The 20,731-nt window shown below is 42.8% G+C and overlaps 1 protein-coding gene across 3 annotated transcripts; it reads right to left on the reverse strand.

Annotated features, from left to right (window-relative positions):
• Positions 1-151: 151 nt before the first annotated feature.
• On the reverse strand, positions 152-18,825 carry LOC104931267 (leucine-rich repeat neuronal protein 1). Of its 3 annotated transcripts, none has more exons than XM_027278796.1 (2): positions 18,474-18,825; positions 152-3,577 (listed from the first exon to the last, which is right to left on the reverse strand). In XM_027278796.1, the coding sequence occupies exon 2, from the start codon at positions 3,328-3,330 to the stop codon at positions 1,183-1,185; it is 2,148 nt and encodes a 715-aa protein (XP_027134597.1). In that variant the 5' UTR covers positions 3,331-3,577; positions 18,474-18,825; the 3' UTR covers positions 152-1,182. The 3 variants fall into 3 exon arrangements, with proteins under 3 accessions (XP_027134597.1, XP_010744533.2, XP_019132218.1); XM_010746231.3 differs by lacking the exon at positions 18,474-18,825 and adding an exon at positions 10,615-10,973; XM_019276673.2 differs by lacking the exon at positions 18,474-18,825 and adding an exon at positions 10,510-10,595.
• Between the last annotated feature and the right edge of the window lie 1,906 nt (positions 18,826-20,731).

Consider the following 20,731-nt stretch of genomic DNA (forward strand, 5'->3'; position numbering starts at 1 on the left):
TTGGTATTAGTGTGCTTCATCATTATTGACCTCTATGACTGTATCACACATGTTTAATGTGTGGTTGTAACATCCACTAGAGGGCAGCACATGCTCAAACATCTATCTGTCTGTGTGTCTTGTCTATCTGTCAAGAAGAGTGTATGTATGAGTTGGTTCGTTGAAGTTAAGCTGACACAGTATAAGCTCTGTAAGGATGGTTTAGGGGGCTGTGACGGCGCAAAGCTGATTCAGTCGGTTTTTGGACTGAGATGGGCTTAACTTCCTCTCAGACATGCGATTTAGAAGCCAGAGGGGAACCAACAAGCATGTATCACCAGGGAGTGAGTGTGCCTGTCAAAACTGAAAGGATATACTGTATGACTAGAACAGGAAGGAATTGAAACGAGACCAGATGTCTGCAAAAGAACCAAAAATTATTTATTTTTAACTTCATCAGTATACATATTGCATGTGAAAATAATTAACTAAGCAATTAGGCGCAAAGAATCTAGCAAAAATAAGTGAGTAAAAGGGGGAAAGGGTCACTTTAAAACCTTATTAAAAAGAAAAACAAAAATGTTTCAACAAACATTTGTATTTCTAGCGTTAACATCAACATTTATCAGCGAACTAAAATCCTATTCTCTCGCAATTAAAATCAGAAAAGTTCAAAGGTATAGTTGATACAACATTACTGCACAATTGCTAACATTCAGTAGACAGTTTTAACAAGTCTAAACCCCGCTGTCAGCTTTTTAATTGAAGTTCAGACAAACTCCATTATCTATCGGTGCACAACAGATGACCTGTTTTACAAAACCGAGAAAGAAACACTGATTTTTTCACTAACGCTGCAAGAAGACCATCGGCTCCTGCTGCTGTATTATTAACCCAAAAGAAAGTGAGTCAAAAAAAAAAAATGCACCACAGAAACAAGAGCATAAGCAACTAAGACAACCTGGAGGCTAAAATACAGCTGCCAATCTCGGAGAGTCCAAAACAACGTAGAGATAGAAAGAATCAAACAAGGCGATACGCTATACTAATAGAAATCCTGTCCTTGATCACTCTGCCTCTTATTAGCAAAGCTGAGAATACAAAAAAAAACATTTGCAACTTTATTTGACTTTTGCACCAAAATGGCAAAAGTGTGTCTTTTTGTGCTGCTGGAGAGGCAGCCAGGCCTCGTCACTTAAAATCTCACCACATGTAATAACTACGTGTGGTGTCAACAGGAGAGGGTTTTCCCTCTGTGCTTCCTTCTTTGTCCTTCTCGCCGTCGGCTTCCCACAGGTTGATGAGCGGAGGGTAAAGCTCGTTCAAGGGGATGGAGGAAGTCTTCAGCATGTATTTCTTCAGAGAGTGGTGGTAGTTTTTTCTCTTCCATCTGCGGGCCATGTAGACGCCCACGGTGGCCAGACTGAGGAAGGCCAGCATGGTCGCCATGACAGCCAGCACTGCTGCGCTCGGGTGCTGGTCTGACAGGTCCAGGGCAAAGGTAGCGCTACGCGTTGTCACATTAACACAAGACTTGTGTGTCTGCAAATGGACATTGGAGACCGTGAGGCATACCTCATACTCGGTGGCGGGTTGAAGGTGTGTGAGGTTGTACTCGTGGACGTCTACAGGGACACGAGCTGTATAGGTGATGTGTGGGTTGTCAATCTTCATGGTGGCTGAAGCCCACTTCAGGTTGGAGGACATGACATTGGAATTGACCTTCCAGGAGACCAGGATCGAATGCGACTCGGTCTGCTTGACGTAGATTTTCATCACCTGGGCACTGTCTAGCAGGGTGCCATTTACACGTATTGTGGCAACCCTTGTGTCAGCACCTTCTGTGTTCTGGGCCACGCAGGTGTAATGACCTGAATCCTCCACCTGAACGTGAGACAGCCGCAGGGTGCCCTCGCTACTCAGGTGGTATCGCTCTGACACAGTGTCTATTGTGATTTTGGTCCCAAGAGGAGTCACCCAGTAGATCTCAGGCTCGGGCTCAGCCATGGCCCTGCAGTCAAGACTGACACTCATACCCAGCTCGAGGTTCAAGTGGCCCGGGAAGGTGTTGTGGGATATAAGGGGGAGGCATTGCTCTGGAGAGTCCACAAGCCTTAGCCCTCTAACCCGCTGGCCTTTGAGTTCAGATGGGGAGGTGCACAGCATGGCCAGGGGCTCCATGAAGCGCACTGCGGTCCTGTTGGAACTCATCCACTGAATGACACAGTCACAGCGCAACGGGTTGCTGTGCAGACTGATCTCCCGCAGATTAGGCAACACCTCCACAGTGTGCTGGTAAAGGGCAGTGAGGGCATTATTATTAAGCATGAGACTCTCCAAGGAGGGCATGTCCCTAAAGGCCAACCTATGCACATAAGACAGTTTAGGGTTGTTGGTGGCCTCCAGCTTTGTCAGTTCTGGTAAGTTGTCCAGAGCATAGCGGTCAATTGACACTAACTCCATCATGTTGTTGATACCCAGCTCCTTCAGACGTAACATGTTCTGGAAATCTCCTTCTTGAATTTTGTGAACTGGATTTTTGTTTAAATCCAAGAATTTTAGATTGGGAACTCTTTGAAGGGCCAGTTGAGGGATTCTGACCAGTTTGTTGTCATAGAAAGAAATGCTTTCAAGGTTATCCAAACCTACAAATGCATTCGCTGGAACATCAGTAAGATCCATGCCAGCCAGAACCAGACTCCTCAGGCTTCCTAGAGGCTTAAAGTTCATGTCTAGGAGGCCAATAACTGGGTTTTCCCCTATCATGAGGATCTCAAGGTTAGGTGTTTCTTCAAACCAGCGGCTGTCTATGACATGGAGCCTGTTGGAGTTAAGATGAAGGCGCAGCAGGCTGCGCAGGCCTGCAAATGCCCGAGGAGAGATGGAGCTTATCTGGTTGTGGTTGATGTAGAGCTCCTGGAGATTTGAAAGGTTTCCCAGGCAGTGGTCTGGCAGCTGGGTGATCTGATTCTCCTCTAGATGAAGGGTGGTCAGGTGGTTCATGTTTGTGAGGCCCACAGCTTCCACGGTGCTGAAGTTGTTCTGGGATAGGTCTAACTCTGTCAGGTTGAACAGCACCTCCAGCTCGCCACTCGTGTGAGAGATGGCATTACTTTGGAGCAGCAACACCTGAGTATCCGTGGACAGGTTGGTAGGGATGTGCGTGAGCCTCAAGTCATTGCAGTCCACTGTGGTTGCCTCCTTGTATGTTGACTGGGGAGTGAACCAGGGGCGGATCTCACAAACGCACAAACGTGGACATTCTTTGCCATGTACGGGCGACAGAGATGAAAGAAGCAATCCCATGCACAGCCAGAGCAGAGGAGGCCACGGCTGCAAGCTGAGAGCCATGCTGTCTGCTCTCTCTCCGCTCACACAAAGCTTAGACGAGAGGCAGCGTTCTGGAGAAAGGTTTGGAGGGAAGGTTCGTGAGCATTAGTCTCTGATTCCGCTGGCTAGATGCTGTAGGCAATTTCCAGAGTGATGATTTGTTATCCGGGAGAAAGTTATTTGCAGAAGCAAGGGCAGAAGATCATCTGGTCCTAAACTTGACCTCTGCTGATTGTTTTGTCTCACCTCCTCACCTTGAGTTTAAAACCTGAAACAAAAACACAGAAAGAAAGTCAAATGTTAAAGCCTGCATAGATACAAATATGTTTGCAGAAAGGTTAGTGAACACAGTAAGGGAGAGTTCAACTAAAATAACAGCTGAATAGTGAATGTGAGAAAGTACGGGAGTCGTATTTGGTTAGTTTGTACAGGGTAACAAATGAGGCGAGCGGTGGTTTTCCACAGTGCCACCCCACAGATATTTAGGGGACTAAGTTGACGTGTCTAACAGGGCAGAATGAATCTGTCAAATTTGTCTTGTTGCCCTGCCATCGTGTAGACATTCATTCCTACCTTTTAATGAGCTCCTACACAGCCAGATATACAGCTTAAGAATGAGAATAAGTTTGGGAAAAAGTAACTTCTGGATGTTGGAATAAAACTGCATATGGTTAAAATACAATTTAAACATTAAGCAGTTGGCCTGGCCGTTCTTCTTCTTCTTAAGCTGTTTGAGTGAAAATTACACGTGCTGTGTTTTTTGTTTTTTTACCTTTATGCAACATATCAATAATCTGGCTCTTTTATTATCAGACATGTTGGTTTAACATACATATTAGTGAATAAAGTAGATTTTTAGTACATTATGTTCTGTATCTGTCACTACCTAATGATGATACGGTTGATCCGTATCCCTGCTGTGTTTTGTATTTCACGATTACCAACACATTTTCTCTCCGTGCTTGGTAGATTATCTGCGTACCAGCTTGGTATCTCAGTGATCCTCTCGATGGAGTGTGTGGAGTGGGCACAGCCGGCATCTCTGGCTGTGAGCCCATTACACAACAGGCTTAATAAACAGGGAGTGTGTGCTCTTCACTGTTAATCACTTACTGCTTACTTATGATACAGGGTCATAAGAAGCAGTCGTACACATGTGAAGTGAATTTAGCTTTTTTTTTTTTTAAAGAGCGTACTCATCCAAGTTTGGTCAAACTAAGACAAGCAGAGAGAGACAGGAATGGATTGACAGGCAGAGCCCCCAAAGGAATTAGAACATTTTACGCTTTTGCTGTCATTTGTCAATTTTGTGACACCAGCTCTGGGAAACATCAGGTACAGGCTAAACTTTCACAAGCAGATATGCCGTCATGATGAATGAAACAGTTATCAGTTTCTTTTAGAACAAATCCTAAAACGTATACGGACTCCTGAACATACCTCTGTTTTCTGTGCAAGCATTACTATTAAGTGTGTGTGAGTGATTAAAGTAATTATCTAAATAAACAAAAAAGAATAATCAGCTTCTAGAGTTGTTTTCCTGAGCAAGCGGGTAGGAAAGAGAAACTCTCTTAAACTAAACACCAGAGTGTGACTCACACTCATATATATTCACATTCATCCTCATAAATAAATTGAAATTGAGCGTGTGTGTGTGTGTGCGACGGAGAGAGATCGTTGGGCGTATTTTGTTTCACATCAAAACTGACAAACTCCTCCAATATTAACATAAAACCAATACAGATTGTTTTCTCTCTGCTTTCGCGTGCTGTCTGTTCGATGTGTTGACACCCTCTCACAGTCCTGCCTCCACATTTGCATGCCCGATACTCTAAAAGAAGCTCGACAAGAAGCCGAACAAAACGGAATAATTTGCTATGCATAAAAAACAACATTACCGCACTTGTTTCTAGAAATCTGAACATGACTGACTGCGTGGTGAAAACAGCTTTTCTGGGGAATCAAATACAGGGTTTGAGCATCACAGCTCATCTACGTTTGTTTCTCTTTGAGTAAGAACACATATGGTGCTTGGTATCAGGTGGCTGGTCTCTGCAATGGACCCGGTCACACTCAAAACTAAACTGATTCCCCTTTTAAGTGTGACTGAAGTATGGCACCTTCTCTTGGCTCTTTTCATGGATCATGACTGTAAATAACTGCTAATCATCCAACTAATCCATGCAAAAATCTTTCAGTACCTGCCTTGGTGTAAAAAAAGAAGATTTGCTTGGTAATACATTTATCTATCCTCTCTCCTTCCTCCATGTGTTGCGCTGCTCGCGTATCAAATCGGAGGAGACAGGCGGAGTAATCGCTGCTTTCATGCTGAGGCCATAAAACTCAGACACCTGGCACCAGGTCTCTGGCAGACTGGCAGCACTGTGGGGGTCTGTATCCGTTCCCACCTATCTCTCACTGTGTGTACGTGCTGACCTTTTTGACCCCGGGAAGCTCTGCTGAGCACATATGCTCTTTTTCACTGATGACCTGCATCACTACGGTAAACAAATTCATATTTACAAGCTACCTAGTATACCACAGATACTATTGTTGGCCATCGACCAGCTCCACTGTAGTGATTTGAGTTAAGGATGACGCTTTGCTAAATACACAATCCCTCACTGGCTTCCCACCTGTGAACACCAAGATATCTTTACTTTGTGCAGCGAGTAGTCTTCGTGTAGATGAGATAGAACGTATCATGAACTCTGACCTCTACAAATATCACTACCGCGTATCTGAATCAACACACAAATATATTGATTCACATCTCATTCACAATTCCGCCTCCACAGTTCACCTTTTAAACGACTGTCGTGTCATCTACAGTACATCACAGCATCAGTACAGACTAAAAGCAGATACTCAGATAAACAACTGTTTAAAAATGACATTTCATAATGCGTTTGTGTACGTGTGTGTGTGTGTGCCGGAAAGCATTATTTAGATCAATTAAAACAAGAAGCTGAATGCCATTATGAGGGCAAAGAGCAGGAAACGGATTCCTCTAATAGCGCTGTTAGACTACACAGGCGTGTGTGTCATCATTACTGTCGGTGAATACATCTACACATGACTCCTGCATTGTACAAATGCAATTATTTTGGTGCCTGCGTTCTTTTACAGGATGGAAAGGACGTGTGGAGAAATAGAAAATATTGTTATATGTTATATTCTGCTGAAGAGTTCTGGCTATGATTCTCAAAACAAGAACTCCAACCCGAGGAGAAGTGAACTCCCACAGGATCATTTCCAAGAGGGAAATGTACAGAATCACTTTGGTAGGACAACACCTTATTGAACTCTCGTTCTCCGGGACGTGACAGAGATTAGATCTGAGATTAATTCTCTCACTGCCAAAGCAGGACTGGACCAGCACCTGTATCCTGAAAATCTATTGCTAATCTTTTGGCTGAGGCAGCAGAGAGCAATTACGCTGTAGGGATGATAATTAAAAATGCATGCATACATGTGTATCTAACACTGCACCGTCTCCGCACAGCCACGAAATACACATCCTGTTTTTTCCACTCCGCGCACTGACACGCATGCATACACAGACTCCTGGAAGAAGGCGGAAAAATCCCTCAACAGCCGTCTGAATCGAAGCCTCCAGCAGGAGGGATTCACCCTCTCTGCACACCCAATCCTTAGGAGGGTTTTAATCTAGGTACACATTACACATATAAAGCAGCATCTACAGTAGCTGGCATTTCCAGTGGGTTTACGAATAGTCTCACATAACAAGATTCTCCATACTTCATTTTAGCGCTGTTCCAGTGTGGGAGAAAGGTCTGTCTTGTTTATTGTATTTATTTAAATTAATCACAATTGTCTTGGGCAGCACTAACCCCAGATGCAGCAAAACGGTAATATGCAGATAGCGGAGAATTGTGATTGAAATAGTTGGGCCGATGTTTAAGGTTTAAGCCCACAGTCTGCTCCCCGTGAGAGAAACGGCGGCCCTGAGGTTCAAAGCAAAGACAGCGAGATGTAATTGTGGGACATAATGAGCTTTGTCTGCTTTATGCTAAGGTCTCTTAAATGCATTTAGAAGACAGGATCTCTAGACAATATATGGGGGGGCAATGAAGATGATGAGCGTGAGTCACTGAAGAGACGCAGACCTGCAGACACATGAGCATTTCTCTTTAGGTTTGTGAAATGTCTTAGTGTGCGCAGGCTGGAGGTTTTCATCTAAAGAAATTGAAATTTTTTGAATGATTCCTGGAGTTTAAATCATGCCCCTTAGGTCAAATTGAAGAAACATTTCATTTATCTTGCTTTTACACAAGAGTTTAGACGCAATGCTGCTAATACTACACTTCATGTGCCACTGGTGCAGCCAGGAGGAAACCTCATTTGACAGCACACTGCATCATTTTTCATAGGAGGCTATGCTTTGCCTCCTCTTATTCCTGAGGCCCTTTTTTCACTGAGTGGAAAATGTAAGCAGTGTTTCTGAATCAGCAGCCACACAACAGGCTCACAGACATGCTGTCACCATAGCAACGGCTATGCCACCAGGCATGTCTGTTTCATAACCAAATGAGAAGACATGAGAAGACGGCTATTAGTGCCATCGGGAAAGCTAAAGGGAATACACCAGTGAGAGATGCTACCGGTGCAAGAAGGTGACTGCAGCATAAAAAGCATATGGTAATCCAAAAGAGTATTTATGCATGATACAGATGTATCTGCACGACTTGTAACCCGTAAACACATCATCCACTTATGCTCAAATGTCCCCCGTACCACCATATAACATACGATCCTGATTTCTACACTTTCAAGACAATCAAGTTTCAATCCAGAGCTATCATGTGGTTCTGGGAAGCTGAGTAGTGCTGCCTGATGTTTTCTCCATGTCCTCACTGCGCTGGCCTGCCTGAGAGACATCCTGTTCCTGCTCCATTAGTATGCAAGCGTCTCACTTCACATCACACAAGGCTTTGGTGCAGCTGCTGATGGCAGAGGTGTAGAGCCGAGGAGGAGGAGGAGGAGGAGGAGGAGAAGGATGCATGCATGTGAGAGAGAGAGAGAAAAGTAAAGAGGGGAGAGGATGAAGAGCTCCGCTTCAATTAGAAGACCACAGGAGGAAACTGCTGAACAGAAAACAGCAGCAACAGTGCTGGAGGTGCTATGAGAAAACCCAAAATTAAAGTATTTAAAGTGTGCTGCACAGATCTACAATGTTTCTTCAGAGTCTATTAAGGTTTATAAGTCGCAGCATGCCAAATTGTCTGTATTTCTGTTTACTGCAAATCCATATGGTAGCTTTATTTCCCCGTGGAACTGAGATGGATCTGATCTGATTTTTTTTTTCTTCCTTTTTTGCTCTTATCCCTCCCTCCTCCACTTCATCGCTCCTTACAGTTTCGGTGTTGGTGAAAAGCCAATATGTTGTCATTGGAGCATCGATCAATCATCCCGTCAAAGGCAAAGTCTCTCTAATCTCTGGGGAATCCCTATTTGAAACAACGCTCAGGTCAGGGAAGATTAACTCATGCTTTTAAAATTGATTTTTGATTTAAAATGGATTTCCATAAATGTTTCCCCGTGCTTTTGTTCAACTTTAACCGTGCGTTAAGTTTCTAACTGATATTCATCCAAAACACTTTTAAAGTGCTACACAGACTTTATAATCTGTGATATTATCTATGATAATCTGTCCGTCTAGGACAAAAGTGGCGTACAAAAGTAATACACACAGTTTGTCCCTGAAAAAAAAAGAAAAGCAAACAGCTGACTCAGCCATAACATCACACAAACAAAACCTTTCAATGGCCCGTCATGTTTCCATGTTCCCCCTTCAGATCATGCTCACAAAGGGAGAAGGTCAAGCTGTTCCACCCTCGTCTCCACTGCTGTGGGAACCTCGGCACCAGCACATGTTGCAGAGTTAGGCCTATATGGCTCACAATGGTTCTCAGCCAAACACACACAGACACACCAAGACGTGTCTTTGTTTGTTGCAGGTTCTCACACTCCTCATCACCAGCTGAGGAAATACGTCACTGTGCATTGTGAAGATTGGGGGGTGGGGGGGAAGGTGCCACGGCCTCCTAAACACTCACATCATTGGCTCATTGGGTAACAATTGTCTACGTCTGCTACCAAAACAAAGTAAATAAAGTTTGCTGGAAAACAACGGTGCGAATCATGCGATGCAACATATTCATCCATGTTCTGATCTAATAACCAAACTACCACATTGATATTAGCGACTTCTTTGTGTTGATCTCAGTAACAGGTGTTGCTGTAATGCAGCAGCTGAAACAACAGAGCCCACTTGACAAAGGTGACCCTAAACAATACAGACTCCTCCTGCTGCTTTCTCCAAACTTCTCAGCAGAAACATTGTCTTTCTTTCCCCTCTGTGTCTTCACTTCAGACATCTGCCACGATTTCTTGACCCTTCACGCATGCAAATAGGTTTGATGGAGCACATGAGCTTCCCCCACCACCACCCCACACCCCACACCCCGTATCTGCTACTCAGCTGTTTCAGCAGGCACTCTGTACTGGCGAGTGATGCTGCAGTTTGTGTAAATGTTACACTCCGGGCTGATAGTTGAACCCCGGTGTCACAGTGCAGCGAAATGTCAGGGCTGCTGGAAAGACTGCAGGATTAATAATGAGCCCTTTAGAGACTCACAATCCACGTTCATATTTGGCTTTTCTATGGCAAAAATATAAATATATATATATATAATTAAATCATAGTAGCTTAACACAAGGTTTGCAGTGCACAGATTTATTTGGTTTTCTTTGTCTGTCCTCCTTCTGATCAGTTCATGTTTATCATTTGTCTAGACTTGAAGAAGACTCCAAATAATATAGTCCACTGTGTGCAGATTGACTGCAGAGCACTAGTGTCCTTGCAAATCTCCTACAATACATGTTGTTGATGAGATGCAGATGAATCCTGAACATGAATCGATAATTATGGATAACTTTTAGGATCTATATTCTGTTAAAAACTGATTCTTTCTTTGTTAAAGCTTTTTTTTTTTTTTAAACATTATTTTTCCTATTTGCGGTGGTAAAACGCGCTTGCACGGGGACGCACGCCATGGAGAGAGAACGCGTTATTGTTTCATTTCACCTTTGTTGATCAGTGCGTTTCTTAAAAAAAACAACAACATACAAACGATTACTTCATCTTTACGAGTTTATCTCTCTAGACACACTCACCTCTTTCTGTCGAGAAAGGACTAAAGGAGACAATTGGAGATATTTTTTATAGCCCTTATGTATCAAGATTTCAGCACATGCATTCAATAAACACATTGCTCTCACCTATGAAGCGCTGTATCCTCCGTACGCAAGGCTGCTGCTGCTGCTGCTGCAGGCTGACCCATGCAGTATCCGCAGCTCCAGGATGATGCGCGAAAGGGATGCAGACTGTGTTTGAGAATAGAAACAATCAGCGTTGGTAACGAGAATATATAAACCTCGTCCTCTGGAACGCAAGCCCTCCTTTTTTTTTTGTAATATCAGCTCCAATCTCCAGCGCTTGGAGCTGTTACTTCAGAAGTGGGAACGCTGCAGCGCACAGCTTTCCAGTGACGAGCAGCTGCCTGGCGCAGGTCAGCTGGAAACTGAAACGCGTCTGACACCGACAGTGGTGCCCAAAACAGGCAACCTCACCATCTGTTCTGTCATCAGCACCACAGGAAACAAAAGTCCCACCCTTGCCCGACCACGAGCTGTGAAGTGCGAGATTTTTTATTTTATTTTTTATGATGGAGCAGGTGGAGGAACCAATGGCATGTCATTGTTTGAATGTTTTTGTTGTTGCTCTCTGGGAAATGAGTTTTATTGTCAGGGAAGAAAGGGTTCAAAGCTTATTTGAGAGAAGAGGAGAATCTAAGAAGTCTTTTGGGTAGACACAGAGGTGATATAAATTTAATGACTTTCTGATTAATAATTCAAAATAATTATGAAATGAAATGGACTTTAAAGTGGATCTGAGCTCTCTCCCACTCAAACACACACACACACACACACACAGACTTGCACTGAGCAGTCTATGCTGAAAGAGAGATGTGTCTCTTCTCTCAGACCTGTCACTTGTTTGGATTCTTCCTCCTCCACCGCCTCCCCGTCCTCTCTCTAAGGGGAGCGGTGAAAAATGACAACATTTCATCACTTGCTGTTTGAGCTGCTGCTTTGGGAGCTGTCTGCCTGCTCCTTCATCCATACTGTAGCTACAGAGCAGGAACGTGATCATCTGTGTGAGACGGGAAAGTGTGCCAGGCAGATGTCATCTGCAGGTTTTTGGGCTGTTTATATTGGAATTATTCCGAAAGTCATTTTCACAGTTTTGAGTAATTTTGTCATTCATGTCTATCAGAAAGCCTGGAAAGGTTTGGCTTTGTCCCCTCTCTGCTGAGAAATCTTTGAGCAGATTCCTGGAGCTCCACAATTAGTACGTCTATGTTTGTAGTTTCTAAGGCATAAATTGTAGTTTTATGTAGTTTCCTTAGTAATGAGAGCAAATACAAGTTTGTGCATTTAGCTCAGTGGTTCTTAACCTGGGTTCGATCGAAGCCTAGGGGTTCGGTGAGTCGGTCTCAGGGGTTCGGTGGAGCCTCCGCCTTGGAATATTTTATACCATTTGTTACAACATATCTTTGTGAGCAATCGTTTTTTGAGGATGCTGGACATACAAACTAAGAAAAGAGTTCATGCACTGTGTTGGTTTTGTTATTTGAACAAGGTGATGTTAATGCACGGTTCATTTTGTGCACCAGTAAAAAAAAATCATTTTATTTTTTACTAAAGAAGGGTTCGGTGAATGAGCATATGAAACTGGTGGGGTTCGGTACCTCCAACAAGGTTAAGAACCACTGATTTAGCCTAAAGGTTTTCTTTCTTGATTATTTACAACAAAGCATTCAAATCAGAATCAGGATCCGAGTGGTTGACCTCCTAAAGGGTCTGTTTCCAGTCAAATCAAATCAAATCAAATTTAATTTGTAGAGCCCAAAGTCACAAAGTACATTTGCCTCAGAGGGCTTTACAATCTGTACAGGGAGTGACACCCTCTGTCCTTAGGCCCTCGGTTCAAGTGAGGAAAAACTTGCCCACAAAAAACATTAACAGGGAAAAAAGGTGGAAGAAACATCAGGAAGAGCCACAGAGGAGGGATCCCTCTCCCAGGACGGACAGACGTGCAATGGATGTCTGGAGCCAGCCAGCTGCATTCATCATACAACCAGTGAAAATGGCATTGATCATTTCATCTAACTATCTGCGATAAAACGAATAAGCATATTTCTCAAAATGTTAAACTTCAGACCTTCAACCTTTGTCCACAGCCAATCTGGAATCCATCCATGTTGACTCATGCAACATTAAACACTACAGTACAAATGTCACCGTGTTACCGTGTGCCCTCTGCACACTGAGCGTGTCTGAAGAAGTTTTAGTCATCCTCAGAACCACTAATGAGATACATGTTAGTGAGATCCATACTTTAGATTGTTTTGTCCTGATCTGAAATGTACTCGTCTTTAAATATTTTATAACTTTCAGATTCAGGATTTTTTTTTTGCAGACAGGGTATATGTAGCAAAAAATAGAGCAAAACCTCTCCTTGAATACAAATGCATTTGTGAAATATAATTCATTTAGCTGGGGGCAAACTGGAACTTGTTCAAAGGGCCTTTTGTGGTTGTCCCAGAACTCCACTGTGGGAACCCGCTCATATCGTTCCACCACCGCAGCAAGCTTCAAAGTTGATTCAGCAGTCACTCTGAGTGTTAGTTAGCAACCAGCAAATCATAATTTCCCACCATTAAACTGCAGAGCTTGTGGTGTGGTTGCCTCGGCAACAACACCCTCCCAGGAAAGGCGATGCAGCATATCCACCGGTTTATTAGATCTCTGATCACAGAGCTCGCTCCACACGGCCATCTGGGAAAACCGGTCACAGAAACAGAAACGTATGCCCCCCGTTTTACCTTTCGTCAAAGTCTTCGCAAGCTTGAAGAGAAGACGAGGTGTCATTTCTCTTTCTCAGTGCTTGTTTTGAGGCAAAAATATGAATTATTAAATGTATAAAAAGTGTTGAAGAGTGATGAGATAAACGAAATAAAGTGAAAAAAGACACACAAAGAAATTCAGTGCACGTGATCCGGTGATGCCTCGCTCTTTCCCAGAAGGCCTCTGTCCGAGTTCACCCAGTTTATTCGGACTAATTATGATCATGTCTATTAGAACATGAGAGATGATAAATGTAATACTTTCTAATTTGATTCTCTGACTCAATCGGATTTCCGCTGACATTAATATGAACAGCTTCATGCAGCTCTGAAACAGATGCCCGCCTCCGAACATTTAGCACATCCGCCACCTTGTTTCGACATTATCTCACTATCACACCGTTCCCGGTGCCACCGGTCACCTCCTGCCAGGCTACAGCAAACATGACAAACTGCAGATGTTGTTTTAATTCACACACACACACACACACACACACAGACATGACAAACACTGTCACTCTCCAGAGGAAAAGTGTCAGTTCCAATTTTATTTCAATTTCCTTTTTGCCTAATCTAATATTATGTTTGGCATGGTCCAGCTCTCTGTCTGTCCGTCTCCCTTCCTTCAGGTGCAGGATGATAGGTGGATCAAATAAAGCATCTGCTAGAGGCTGGACACAGAAACACAAAACATCTTCTAATATAATGCAGTCCAACACAACAATAGCACAAACTACAGCCTCGGGGAAATCCCCTCTGAGTTGAATCAGCACCTTCCAGTCTCAACACAAATTGAACATTATGAGCCTCGGTGAGGTTGAATTTATTGCAGGCTTGTTATATTGGATTGCAACAGAGTGTACAGGTGGTACTTGTATTGTTTCCCATGTAGCTTTTAACGCGGCTTTATGTGGCAGATCTACTTCATACAATATGATATGGTGAAATCACAGTTTACACCTTTAAAAAGGAGCAAAAATGTAAGACACACCGGACCATTCATGAAGTATAATCCTGGTCATATCTTATTAGAATATGTGAAATGATATTAATTAATATTTGAAGAGGTAACATGTTATGATGTTATGTACTGTCATGAGGAGGCGGTCTCTGTGTGTTTTCCTCTTGCCCATGTGTCTCTAGGCGTGGCCTCTGATTCCCTCTCACCTGCCTGATCACATTCACCACCTGCGGCTCGTCATCTGGTCACCCATGCAGGATATAAACTCGGTTCAACCTTCCAGACTCCACCGGTTTGTTCAGTCTCACTTGGCCAAATCCCGTGCTCTTCTTCAGGTTTTGTATTTTTTGCTAAACCCTGATCTCTCTGTTGTACCTTCCAACCCCTACACCGGCCAGCCCTGCCTCGTTATCACTCCCGTCTTTGGAAATCAGTCACCATCAATCCTGAACTATTTGGATCTCTTCACCACCTGATGCCTACATTCCCCTGCATTCCCCTACATTTGAACTATAGTCAGTCTCAGGTTGTGTTTGGACTCGTTCTCCATAGGTCTCCATAGGCCAGCCTGGACACGTTCTCCATAACAGACTTGCACGATCCTGGGGTCATACTGTATTGTACCACTTTGCATTTTTGTTATGCAGATTTGGAGAGTTCACTGTACATTAATGAGGACGTTGCAAGGCGATTGGCTTAGCTTAGAGTAAAGATGTGTAAACTGTAAATAATCCTGAACGGTGTCATTGTGTCAACAGTGGGAGAAGATGTAATGCCTTCCCCTGTTACTTTGGAATTTGTTGTCCGAAACAGACCTGGTTGTGTTCTTGCCAAAATTTCAGTGACAAGAATACAGTAAATTTGAAGCTGGAGCCAGGAGGTGATTAGTTTAGCTTAGAGGAAAAGACTGGAAACTGACAGGAAACAGCTAGCCCGGCTCTGTCCAAAGGTAATAAAAGCCAAATCTACCAACACCTCTAAAGTGTAACTAATTAATGTTATATCTCATTTCTTTAATGAGATGTTGTGGGTTTTTTTGTGAGTTATGTGCCAAAACACATTGTCAATGTGCGGTTGCCAGGCAACCAGAGGAGTCTCCAGTAAGTAACTATGCCTGGCCAAAAAACAAAACAAAAAAAAAAGTAGTCTGGCATATGTCCCATTAAAAACAAAACCACAACTTCACATTTTTCACACAAGATTGATATTGACCTTCTCATCCAACCCATCAAACTCGAGCATTTTCTCACACTTTTTTTCCAATAAGACTTCTTGAACTCCCGTGCATGGTAAGAAATAATAATGAGTGCCAAAGATGTGTCTTTGAATTATCTAATTAGATTAGTTACCTCTCAGGTGAAGGTAAAATCAAATGATCAATTGAAAGGACGGTGGCAGTGTCAGCGGATTCACGACGTTACTAGAACAGTGTTCTTTTTCTCTCTGGTACGTGTTAACTGTGTCAATCATTACCCGTCCTGTATAGAAATGTAGGCCGCCGCTCTTCCATTAGTGCTGGCACTGACTTTTTACATCCAGTTGTACTGCCAAGGCTTCAAGGTGAGCGTTAGTGTGAACGTCTTCCCCAGAATTGGTCTTAATAGGCACAGAGGTGATGAGGTCTTGATTCCTGTTACACATGCCACTTTGCATTAGTGTCCACATTAGAGCCTGCCACTCCACAACCAATCAGAAGCACTTAACAACAAAATCAACAGATCCCTTTATAATTGCTCCTGAGCAAAGCAATTTAACAGAGGCTCTTGGGGATTGACTTTCATTTGGGTTTGTCAAACACAGGCCTTGCTTGATTTGTTTTGGCCAAATCGAAAATTAAGATAGCTTCTGAAGCGTGTGTATGTATGTGCGTATATAAATATATATGACTTTGCGAGGTAGCTGTTTGTACTCATTTCCCTTATGCAGAAATAAATTAATGAAGGTGATTGTTCTTGGGCGTGCCACTCAGCGATAGAATACAATAGGACAATAATTGCTTCTTCTTAATTAATTGTATTTATCCATCCTCCTTATGCTTCCCCTTAAACAAACTTTCAGCTCATCTCGACAAAAAAAACAACCTAAAACAGACCATTAATATTTAATTGACATGTTGCATCAGCAGCTTTTACATCACTGCCATTTGGCAAAGGAGGGCAAGAGAACTGCTTTTACTGCCGCCTCAAGTCGACTCATTTTATTTGTTTGTTTGTTTTGTTTTTTTATCTTAATATTTCAGACACAGCCGGCCGTCAACGCTATTCTTGAATTAATTAAACTATGCATCCATACAGTCCATTGCGAAGTAAGACAGCGCAGAGTCAAAGCCGTCTTTACCATCTGTGTCTCATCATTAAATAATTATCAACAGTACGTTAAGATCATGGAACCGCGCAGGCTGAGTTGTGTCTCCTGAGACCTGGAAAAATATGGAGAGGTTCTGCGTTAATAATGAAATAAGTTTACTTTGCTTTTTTTTTTTTGTAGGTCACAACAGCTACAACAACAACGTAACATGTTTCTATAGTTGATGCTGGGAGCTTGTTATGAAGTTGACGGTCACAAATTAAATTCCCTCTCTTTAGATTTTAGCCATGCTGATGCTCTCGGGGTGGTAATGTTCGTCAGTCAAATATCTCAACAACTGTTAAAGCACCCACTCTGCAACCCTGTACACCGCTATTTAACAAACACGCTGACCTTACATCAGCTTAATATTATCATATCAGCATATTTTCATGCTAGCTCACAGAAGGATTCACAATGCAGACTCCGAGACAAAGGTGGTGGTTCGAAAAGGTTTTACTAAACAAACTAGAAAAACTCAAATACAGGCAAAAGTACAGATCCGTAATTCAAAAATCGTGGTTTAGAAATAAACAGGCTTAGGGTCGAAGATCGGGTTATCAAAGGTCAGGAATACGAGACACAAAGACGCTGTACATGACAAGACAAACTGGCGACAAACAAAGGGGGGGGGGGAAGGTGCCACGGCCTCCTAAACACTCACATCATTGGCTCATTGGGTAACAATTGTCTACGTCTGCTACCAAAACAAAGTAAATAAAGTTTGCTGGAAAACAACGGTGCGAATCATGCAATGCAACATATCATCCATGTCCTGACTAATAACCAAACTACCACATTGATATAGCACTTCTTTGTGTTGATCTCAGTAACAGTGTTTCTGTAATGCAGCAGCTGAAACAACAGAGCCCACTTGACAAAGGTGACCCTAAACAAACAGACTCCTCCTGCTGCTTTCTCCAAACTTCTCAGCAGAAACATTGTCTTTCTTTCCCCTCTGTGTTCACTTCAGACATCTGCCACGATTTTTGACCCTTCACGCATGCAAATAGGTTTGATGGAGCACATGAGCTTCCCCCACCACCACCCCACACCCCACACCCCTATCTGCTACTCACGCTGTTTCAGCAGGCACTCTGTACTGGCGAGTGATGCTGCAGTTTGTGTAAATGTTACACTCCGGGCTGATAGTTGAACCCCTGTGTCACAGTGCAGCGAAATGTCAGGGCTGCTGGAAAGACTGCAGGATTAATAATGAGCCCTTTAGAGACTCACAATCCACGTTCATATTTGGCTTTTCTATGGCAAAAATATAATAAATAATATATATAATTAAATCATAGTAGCTTAACACAAGGTTTGCAGTGCACAGATTTATTGGTTTCTTTGTCTGTCCTCCTTCTGACAGTTCATGTTTATCATTGTCAGACTGAAGAAGACTCCAAATAATATAGTCTACTGTGTGCAGATGGACTGCAGAGCACTAGTGTCCTTGCAAATCTCCTATACAATACATTTGTTGATGAGATGCAGATGATCCTGAACATGAATCGATAATTGGATAACTTTAGGATCTATATCCTGTTAAAAACTGATTCTTTCTTTGTTAAAGCTTTTTTTTTTTTTTTAAACATTATTTTTCCTATTGCGTGGTAAAACGCGCTTGCACGGGGACGCACGCCATGGAGAGAGAACGCGTTATTGTTATTTCACTTTGTTGATCAGTGCGTTCTTAAAAAAAACAACAACATACAAATGATTACTTCATCTTACGAGTTTATCTCTCGAACACACCACCTCTTTCTGTCGAGAAAGGACAAGGAGACAATTGGAGATATTTTTTTTATGCCCTTATGTATGAAGATTCAGCACATGCATTAAATAAACACATTGGCTCTCACCTATGAAGCGCTGTATCCTCCGTACGCAAGGCTGCTGCTGCTGCTGCAGGCTGACCCATGCAGTACCGCAGCTCCAGGATGATGCGCGAAAAGGATGCAGACTGTGTTTGAGAATAGAAACAATCAGCGTTGGTAACGAGAATATATAAACCTCGTCCTCTGGAACGCAAGCCCTCCTTTTTTTTTTGTAATATCAGCTCCAATCTCCAGCGCTTGGAGCTGTTACTTCAGAAGTGGGAACGCTGCAGCGCACAGCTTTCCAGTGACGAGCAGCTGCCTGGCGCAGGTCAGCTGGAAACTGAAACGCGTCTGACACCGACAGTGGTGCCCAAAACAGGCAACCTCACCATCTGTTCTGTCATCAGCACCACAGGAAACAAAAGTCCCACCCTTGCCCGACCACGAGCTGTGAAGTGCGAGATTTTTTTTTATTTTTTTTTATGATGGAGCAGGTGGAGGAACCAATGGCATGTCATTGTTTGAATGTTTTTGTTTGTTGCTCTCTGGGAAATGAGTTTTATTGTCAGGGAAGAAAGGGTTCAAAGCTTATTTGAGAGAAGAGGAGAATCTAAGAAGTCTTTTGGGTAGACACAGAGGTGATATAAATTTAATGACTTTCTGATTAATAATTCAAAATAATTATGAAATGAAATGGACTTTAAAGTGGATCTGAGCTCTCTCCCACTCAAACAAACACACACACACAACACACAGACTTGCACTGAGCAGTCTATGCTGAAAGAGAGATGTGTCTCTTCTCTCAGACCTGTCACTTGTTTGGATTCTTCCTCTCCACCGCCTCCCCGTCCTCTCTCTAAGGGGAGCGTGAAAATGACAACATTTCATCACTTGCTGTTTGAGCTGCTGCTTTGGGAGCTGCTGCCTGCTCCTTCATCCATACTGTAGCTACAGAGCAGGAACGTGATCATCTGTGGAGACGGGAAAGTGGGCCAGGCAGATGTCATCTGCAGGTTTTTGGGCTGTTTATATTGGAATTATTCCGAAAGTCATTTTCACAGTTTTGAGTAATTTTGTCATTCATGTCTAGAAAGCCTGGAAAGGTTTGGCTTTGTCCCCTCTCTGCTGAGAAATCTTTGAGCAGATTCCTGGAGCTCCACAATTAGTACGTCTATGTTTGTAGTTTCTAAGGCATAAATTGTAGTTTTATGTAGTTTCCTTAGTAATGAGAGCAAATACAAGTTTGTGCATTTAGCTCAGTGGTTCTTAACCTGGGTTCGATCGAAGCCAGGGGTTCGGTGAGTCGGTCTCAGGGGTTCGGGGGAGCCTCCGCCTTGGAATATTTTATACCATTTGTTACAACATATCTTTGTGAGCAACGTTTTTTGAGGATGCGGACATACAAACTAAGAAAAGAGTTCATGCACTGTGTTGGTTTTGTTATTTGAACAAGGTGATGTTAATGCACGGTTCATTTTGTGCACCAGTAAAAAAAAATCATTTTATTTTACTAAAGAAGGGTTCGGTGAATGAGCAATGAAACTGGTGGGGTTCGGTACCTCCAACAAGGTTAAGAACCACTGATTTAGCCTAAAGGTTTTCTTTCTTGATTATTTACAACAAAGCATTCAAATCAGAATCAGGACCGAGTGGTTGACCCTAAAGGGTCTGTTTCCAGTCAAATCAAATCAATCAAATTTAATTTGTAGAGCCCAAAGTCACAAAGTACATTTGCCTCAGAGGGCTTTACAATCGTACAGGGAGTGACACCCTCTGTCCTTAGGCCCCGGTTCAAGTGAGAAAAACTTGCCCACAAAAAACATTAACAGGGAAAAAAGGTGGAAGAAACATCAGGAAGAGCACACAGAGGAGGGATCCCTCTCCCAGGACGGACAGACGTGCAATAGATGTCTGGAGCCAGCCAGCTGCATTCATCAACAACCAGTGAAAATGGCATTGATCATTTCATCTAACTATCTGCGATAAAACGAATAAGCATATTCTCAAAATGTTAAACTTCAGACCTTCAACCTTTGTCCACAGCCAATCTGGAATCCATCCATGTTGACTCATGCAACATTAAACACTACAGTACAAATGTCAAACATGTTACCGTGTGCCCTCTGCACACTGAGCGTGTCTGAAGGAGTTTTAGTCATCCTCAGAACGACTAATGAGATACATGTTAGTGAGATCCATACTTCAGATGTTTTGTCCGGATCTGAAATGTACTCGTCTTTAAATATTTTATAACTTTCAGATTCAGGATTTTTTTTTTTCAGACAGGGTATATGTAGCAA

The sequence above is a fragment of the Larimichthys crocea genome, chromosome VI (assembly GCF_000972845.2).
Source record: "Larimichthys crocea isolate SSNF chromosome VI, L_crocea_2.0, whole genome shotgun sequence".
Classification (NCBI taxonomy): Eukaryota; Metazoa; Chordata; class Actinopteri; family Sciaenidae; genus Larimichthys; species Larimichthys crocea.

What these genes read in the sequence shown, in the direction of transcription:
- LOC104931267 (XM_027278796.1), bottom strand. Translation starts at nt 3,330, where the DNA reads ATGGCTCTCAGCTTGCAGCCGTGGCCTCCTCTGCTCTGGCTGTGCATG.